At 33.4% G+C, this 8,240-nt stretch overlaps 1 protein-coding gene across 1 annotated transcript; it reads right to left on the bottom strand.

The window, feature by feature from the left end:
• Positions 1-5,629: 5,629 nt before the first annotated feature.
• Positions 5,630-7,102, bottom strand: LOC126659505 (ervatamin-B-like). Its single transcript, XM_050352798.2, has 2 exons — positions 6,649-7,102; positions 5,630-6,574 (listed from the first exon to the last, which is right to left on the bottom strand). The coding sequence occupies exons 1-2, from the start codon at positions 7,070-7,072 to the stop codon at positions 5,961-5,963; spliced, it is 1,038 nt and encodes a 345-aa protein (XP_050208755.1). The 5' UTR covers positions 7,073-7,102; the 3' UTR covers positions 5,630-5,960.
• Between the last annotated feature and the right edge of the window lie 1,138 nt (positions 7,103-8,240).

An 8,240-nucleotide genomic window follows, 5' to 3' on the forward strand; every position in this document is an offset into this window, starting at 1 on the left:
AGATAACTTGAAAGGTGAATATTGCGGGAGGGTGGGTCAGAAATAAAAATATTTTTGAGTGACTCACTTGAAAGGTGAACAGTGTTACCTGTGACCGTAACCGTTCAAACGTCTCAAACGGTTAAGTCAGGTTCGCTAGCATTGCCAAAAGTGTAAAGTTGGTTACTAACATTGCCAAGTTTCAAAGTTTATGTTGTAATTGCAAATTAGGGTAAAGTTCGTGTATAAATTTGCAATTAACCCTTAATTTAATGACGTTAAATAGTCAAACTTGACTATTAAGTTTTTACTATTAAAATTAGTCTTTTAAAATATATTTTTTAATATTTTGATTACTCCAATTTGACCTTATGGCATATTCTAATTACTTAAAAGTTCGGGATGTTACTACATTAATTGCTATTTTTCTGAATTTGTCCTTATTAATTCATAGAAAAAATATACAAATAAAAATAGTAGTTATAAATCTCAATAAATTTAAAGATAGGATTAATTTAATAAAAATGCTTATAAATTAAGACATTAATTACTTTTTTAGTTCTTTTATCAAAGTCAAAAAAGACAAATATTATGAACCGGAGGGAGTAACACAATAGAAGTTCAATTATCTGTTATCGTATTTTCATTTTGTATTTATTGTCATTAAACTGTAGTTGTATTTTCAGCAACTCTAAAATTGTTTTGTAATTGCATTTTTTTGTCGAACAAAACACCTTTGATCATCAAATATGTATATTCAATTTTTTGATAGTAAATAATATAATGAATAAAAATTATAATTGTTGAGCTTTCCATTTTCTTACAACAAAATAAATTCCGCTGCAATAATTATCCTTTATTTCTTATAAAATATCATGACAATAATAATTTTAATTAAATCTTTGTATCTTACCTTTATATTTTTTTATTCTTTTGTTGTTCTTGAGCTACAATTCATCTATATTCATAAAAAAATTCACTAATTGAACTGAATCAGTTTTCTAGTTTCAGCGATTGCGATTATCAATTGCCTTTTTTTTGACAAAAAAATATAAATTGATTAGCTCAACCACAAGAAGTGGAAGGCGGAAAAAGAAAATAGAAACAATAAAACAAGTTTGAATATAAATCAAATCCAAACTTATAGCAACATCTCCAAAAGTAAAAGGAAAACACCCGGATGCCAAAATTTATAAAATATGACTGTCTTGCTAATGATCAAATATGAGAGCCTCTACAGAGTAATAAACTCATTGTAAGAGAGTCTATTATTCCTATCCTTTCATAATTCCTACGACGCAAACAACAAAATCAACTTCCACAACTCTTCGTATTTCCTTTTAGCCAGAAAAGATCATTTAAAATAGAAGCTATCCAAGGAATTCGGAACTGCCCAATAAATGTTACTCAAAGCAATAAAAGTCGACCAAGTTCTCCAAGCAAATGAACAATGACAGACAATGTGAATTGAAGTTTCCTCCTTCGAACATAGAGAACACAAGCTCGCATCTTGAGAAATCAAACCTCTCTTAGCAAGAATAGATTTCAAAGACATCTAGTCTGTCGCCAACAACAAAGAAAAGAACTGAATACGAGGTGGAAGCGTCGAATTCCATACTATGTGAAAGAATATCAAATATGAAATACCAAAGAAACTAAACTTTGTAATCTCCAAATTAGTTTTTTCTATTGAAGCCGATGAATACTGTCTTCTTCATCCAAATGAACTTGTCCCTCTTCGAAACATCCAATATAACAGTACCCACAAGTATCTGAAGCCGACTGAAGTCAACAGTCTATCCAACTCGCATTTGCCGATTCCAATTTAGAGCAGATAATGAAAGATGCCAGAACCAATGACCTTATGCCCCATAACATTGGCAAACCTTGATATTTTGAACATATTAGAGAAAGAAGAAAATAACTCTTCATCCCCTAGCCACTTATCCTTCCAAAAATGAATACCATTACCATTACCCAAGCTAGCTGAAACATTAGCGTCAAACACATCCCAGACGTCTTTGATATGTATTTCTGGTTTCATTCTTGAATTTTGGTTTGAAGGGTTAAAACTTTTTGCGGTTACCGAATTATATCTTTATAATAAAATGGTTACTATGAGTGGAGCGGAGTTTGGGGGCCACTCGCCCAAGGCTTATGGATGACTTCTCGATCTGGAAATGATTTGAAAAATGGAGTCGCCACCTATAGTTCAACTAAGAAATTCCTTTTAACCGACTAGCTAACCTTACTCGCCTCCAGTAAGATTATCGTGTATCGTACCAAAGACTAGGGTCTGTGGACCTCCCCGAGACTCTTATGCTTGGCTTATCTGTTACCGGCTTTATTTCCTTGACATATTTGTTTTTATCTCATCTCAACAGTATATATAGTTCACGGGTTATAAAAGCTATAAATAAACAAGTATGAAAGCTGTAAACACGTTTGACACACATATGACTCAATCTTGACTGGCATTTGAAACAAGTAGCAGGTACTCCTAAACATACATCTGACCTTAAAAGTTTCTAGTAAATAGTATAAGTCTGACTGCTCTGAATATTTTACATGCACAAAGCCTAAACCGGATGTAAACCATTGATTGATTTTATTAGGTGATCTTGAAAAACCTTTACAATTGTTACTACGTTTTTATATAAGTCCTACGATGTCTAGGTGATGACTGAAATTGCATTATTTGGCTAATTTTATATGATTAGTCCTTTAACCGGTTAATTTGATGGGCTTTTGGAAAGCGATAAACATTGTAAAATGGCCCATGTACAGTTGGTATACATGCAAAGTTAGAGATACTTTTAAACCTCGTTAACTTTTTTTAGTGTCTGGCACTCGCGCGGGTTTTGACTATCGGTCTGGTCAGAATGGGCTCTCGGTCAGATCACGAGAGTTGTGTGTCTCATCGATCTTGTTCTACTCGTTTGATCCTGAGTTGGTTCCGAGTTGGGGTTATCCTGTAATTGGCTCTAGAAGTTGCTGGTTAGCTGGGCCTCAAACTCAAGAGCCCGGTTTATACACTATGTTATATTACTGGACTTTTGAGTCCGTTTTACATCAGGTTTGGCCCATTACATTATAAATATTAATCTATACTAAATTATCTACGTCTGGGTTCAAACAAGGCCTGATTCAGAGTCCGGATGAGCCTGAAAACGCGTCTAAAAATTTGGATCGAGTCTCGAAGGATCAGGAAGCAATTATGGCAAAGCTGTGATGATGAACACGGCGATATTTTGATCTAGCGGCACCGGAAGGTTGTTGTGGCGGCGGCGGCGCTTTATTCTAGCGGCGGAGGCACTGCGGGCGGCAGGAGCAGTTTCTAGCATTCATTTTTAGTGTTTTTTGCTCGCTTCAGCTCGTTTTTGAGTCAGTTTGTCATGCAAAAAAAGCTCAAAGGTATAAAAAAGAATCAAACATCCTAAATATGGTAGGTATGGAGTGTTTGGAGGTGATTTACAGCATCACAATAATCAAATTGCAGCAGTTATTGAATTAAACATATTATAGCAAATAGGCTTGTACTCCCTCCGGTCCATAATATTTGTCGCATTTGAGAATTTTTTTGGTCCATAATATTTGTCATGTTATAATATCAAGAGAGTATTAATTGCTATTTTTCCATGTTTGCCCCCCATTAATTTATTGAAAGTATACAATAAACAAATGAAAATGGTAGTCATAAATGTAAACAAGTTTCAATGTAGGGTTAACTTAGTAAAAGTGTTTATAAATTAAGACATCTTAATTGTTTTCTTAGTTCTTGTGTCAAAGCCAAATGCGACAAATATTATGGACCGGAGGGAGTAATTAACCTATAACATGTGTTCTAAGCAATTTTGGTGTCTAGATTTCTAGAATTAAGCATTCAAAACACATTAATTCATCTATTAACATGCTTCCTAGTAAATTTTCATGACAATCATGACAATATTGTTAAAACCAGCAATTATGAAAAAACATAATTTAAGCAATATACTCTAAAATAGCCTAAACATGCAGTCTAAAAACATGAAATCCAACAATTCTAAATAATCATGGAAAAAGTGATGGAAAGACGATTAGAGTCCTCAAAGGTATCGGTCTGAGTCCTTGGCTCGTTTACTGGCAAATGGATGCAAAATCCAGCTTCGAATCTGTGCATGGCTTGTGTTCTTGGAGAATCAAAACGTGTTTAGGTGTTTTTTTTTATATAGAATTGAGTGATTTTGGTGTGTGTTTGTGTATGGTTCGGCATATGCTAGGTTTTTTAGGGGGAAGGGGTTGAATTTTATGAGCTAGGGTTTATGTGTTTCTGGTCCGACCCCTAGCTAAGCTAATTAGTAGTAGTATTTATAGGGGTGAAATTAGGGTTAGGGTTTATTAGAGTCCTAGGTGATTAAAAGTGTGAAGTGATAGGTTTTAAGTATTTAGATTAAGTTAAACTTCATTTAATTAATTAAATCTTGTATTAAAACTTGACGGCTAAGCAAAGGGTGTCTTAAAGTTGATTTTGGTGCCCGAAAGTGTTAAAAAATACTCTTAGGCCCCTAAAGGTTTGGGGATGGTCAATTCTAGCCCGTAAAACTTGTAAATTGGCCCATAAACTTCTAAGATATTGCAATCAGTCCAATTTCTAGACTTACACTACAATTTCTTTGGATTTTTATAGGATATTTACGTCTAATTGTGTTTTCATCCCCAAGTTAATAGTTATACGCAGATTTCACTCGCTTAGATTCCAACAAGCAAATCGATAGCTCGTCGCCCGGACAGATTTCTTTGAAAATCAACATTGCACACTTCAGTCCCTTGTTACCTTTTACCTGTCCAAAAAATAGGTGTATACAGTTACCAAATTATAAGAAGTCATAAAATGGTTAAAGAACTATAACATTGTAATAATACAATTACTGAATAATAAAAAGTCAACAAATATTTACCGAATTATAATTTTTTAACAAAATGGTTACTAATTTACTAATGTGGACAACGCAAAGATATATATTTGCTAGAGGCCGGTAACTGTTTTGTTAAAATATTAAAATTCGATAACTGTTTTGTTACGTTTTATAATTCAGCAACCATTTGTTACAAAGTTATAGTTCGATAACCGTTTTGCGACTTTTTATTATTCGGATACCATTTTGTTATAGCGATGTAGTTCGGTAACTGCAAAATCTTTTAACCCTCAGTTTGAATCTGAGAATTTTGATTCTATTTCGTAATTTGTGTTCTTAGAATTTCTTCAATTATGTTTTGTAATAGAATTTATATTTTAAATTGATTTAGGTTAATTATTATAAAAAAATAGCAAATATAAAAGAAAAAGTAGAAAGAAATATGATATAGGGCTTGAAATATAATACAGTTTGTACACAAAACGAGCAGATGCTTATTTGTAATACAGCTCGTAGCTACTCACTTTCAATGCTTATATGTAATCTGAGGTTTTTGTTGAAAACAAATCTATTTGCTTCTTTATTTTCTGAATTATGAATTGGCATTTAGCGCTAATAAACTGGAATAGAATCTGCAGCCTAGGCTTTGTTATGAAACCTACGAATTATATGAATTTTTATTTTAGGGTGGTTGTTAGTACCGAATGCTTTATTTAATTTTTCTAATCAAAATAAAAAGAATTAATTCAATATCATTGTGACCAAAGTAGAATTTAGGGCACCATAATATTAATATGCATATCGCAGGTATACGGGGAGATTCTTATCTAGATACGGTTTTTGAGAAATTCGTGGACCAAACCAATCAAATGTTAGATATCTAACATATTTTGATAGCATTTGATTGGTTTGATCCGTGAATTTATCATAGACCGAGTCTAGGTAAGAAAGGCTCCAGGTATATGTACAGATAACAAAAAACAGGAAATACTTGGTTTTTGAAAATAAAAAAGATAGTGTGATTATGTTTTAACATAAAAAGATAATCACTTATTTTAATAGAGATATGTTCCAAGCTATTTGTATTCAAATAGATGAAACCAAAGGATTAGAGATAATCTTCTTCTTGACTGGATAGGAAGCGAACATGTTGATACCACAGACGCCTTTCGCATCGCGAGTGTTGCGTTGGAGGTACATATAACCGTCTCGTCCCCATTTCTTGCCCCATGAGTTCTTTGCAATCCAATAATCTTTTCCGTTTTCGGATCCATACCCTACGAGCGCTACAGCATGACTGTGGCAAGCCGTACATGGTCCAGTGTAAACACCCTTGTTGTACAACTTAAACTCTGGAGAATCGACGCATATAGTCGCACTTACAGGCTGATAAGAAACAGCTGTTAGCAGTGCTAGCTCATTATTCTTGGGGACCTTTGTGTATCCATCGATGGTGACGACGCGTTTGGCCACCTTGCAAGAGGCCGTTGGCTTAGCCAGATATGGATAATCTTGGAGAGTGTCAATGCCGCGGTTTTTTATAACAAACTCGAATGCAGGGTCCATCCACCCGTTCTCACAACGAGGAGTCGATTTAACACAATCAACCAGCTCCTGCTCGGATACCTCCACCAGGCTTCCGCCCGCTATCTTGTTTATGCTTTCGATAGCTGCTCCCGCTGAGAATGCCCAGCAAACATCTACAAAACAGATGGTATAACTCATGTCAATTCATATTCAGTTGAAACAAAATAAATACTAATGGCTCACTTACTGCAACTCCCTTGATTTTTGACCCCAGTCACAGCCCCTTTCTGTCTCCAATCAACGGATGCAGGAAAAGAATATCCGTTCGCATAATCAGGAAATGGTAACTCTAGATCACCACCACCAAGAGAGGCAGCTGAAATGTTAGCCCCACCCAAGTAGGACGCTTTGAACTCGTGGTCGGTCAGATCAGCAAATGCATTCAGACCAAGGCTATAAGAAGTGTTGCCTTTACTGTTATGTTGCTTCACATATTTGAAGTTGTCCTCAAACACCTGCAGCCTCTGCAACTTCTCTTCCGCTGAGCCGTATGTTTTCCCGTGTTCTTTGCACCATGTTTCGAACACCTTGGAGATGTCCGAAGAAGAATCCGAAGTGCATAGGTAAGATGAAAGGAGAGTGATCGACACAAATGTTGCAAAAATATTCATTTTTGGTTGGTTTAATTCTCTTCGGGGAATAAGCATGTGTTATATAGAATTTATTAGGATAAGAAAACTGTAAGCCAAGCGTTTCCCATCTCTTATTAGCGGTCCCCAGGATGAGTAGGGTATGCATCTCAATAATTCATCTTCTTCATGACTCCACAGCTCTCTGTCTTCTCTTAATCCTCATTGCTTATACATGAAGTTTCATCTTCTTCAATCGTCAATACTTACTGGTCTTTTATATATTGTTAGTGTAATGGAAGAGACATCTAAAGCCATCTCTAATTCATTGTATTACATTTAGTATAAATTTACACCTGGGATTTTTCTTTGTCTCTATTAAATGGTGTGCATGGGGTTTTTTTTTTTGCATGCTATAATGCCCTTATGCCTTAGAGTTTATTTTTGGCTTAATACATCATCTGACCCTTATACTATATCTTTTTATTCTCTGCGCCCTCTAAACTAATTTCATGTTCTATTGGACCTCTTAACTTTTTTAATTTTTCTATTTAACCCCTCATTTGAAACGACGTGGATAAAATTGCTGACATGACTTTGCTGAAATGGGATTAAATAGAATAAAAAGAATAGTTTAAGAGGTCTAATGGAACACTAAAATAGTTTAGAGGTCATAAGGAACAAAAGAGTAAAGTTTAGAGGTCAAAAAATATATTAAGTTTAAATAAAAAAATTTAATTAAAAATAAAAAAGTTATGTACTTTACACAATAGTTGAAAAAATCATTTAAGGATTAAGTACTTTAAACATCATGAAATTTAGCGTGTTTTACAATATTAATATAAAATTTAAAAAAATCAGAATTGATTTGCAATGTTTGAAATTGTAAAAAATTAAATACTACTATATTAAAAATTTTAAAATTAAAAATTTGTGAAACATACTAAAATTTTTAATTTTTTTAAACAATTGAGTCTTTCTTTAATATCATTGCAGTATAATAAATTTATATATTTTATAATATCGTTAAAATAGACAAACTTCCTTTATCATTATTAAAATGTAAACAAATATTTACATGTACAAGAAATTATATCATGTAATTATTTGACAAAATTTCAATATTTTTTATTCTAAGTTTTTTATTTATATTGTCGTTAACAATTTATAAATATATTATTAAAATTTAAAATAAATTTATTTTAAAAAC

This window comes from Mercurialis annua, linkage group LG8, assembly GCF_937616625.2.
Source record: "Mercurialis annua linkage group LG8, ddMerAnnu1.2, whole genome shotgun sequence".
NCBI lineage: Eukaryota > Viridiplantae > Streptophyta > Magnoliopsida > Malpighiales > Euphorbiaceae > Mercurialis > Mercurialis annua.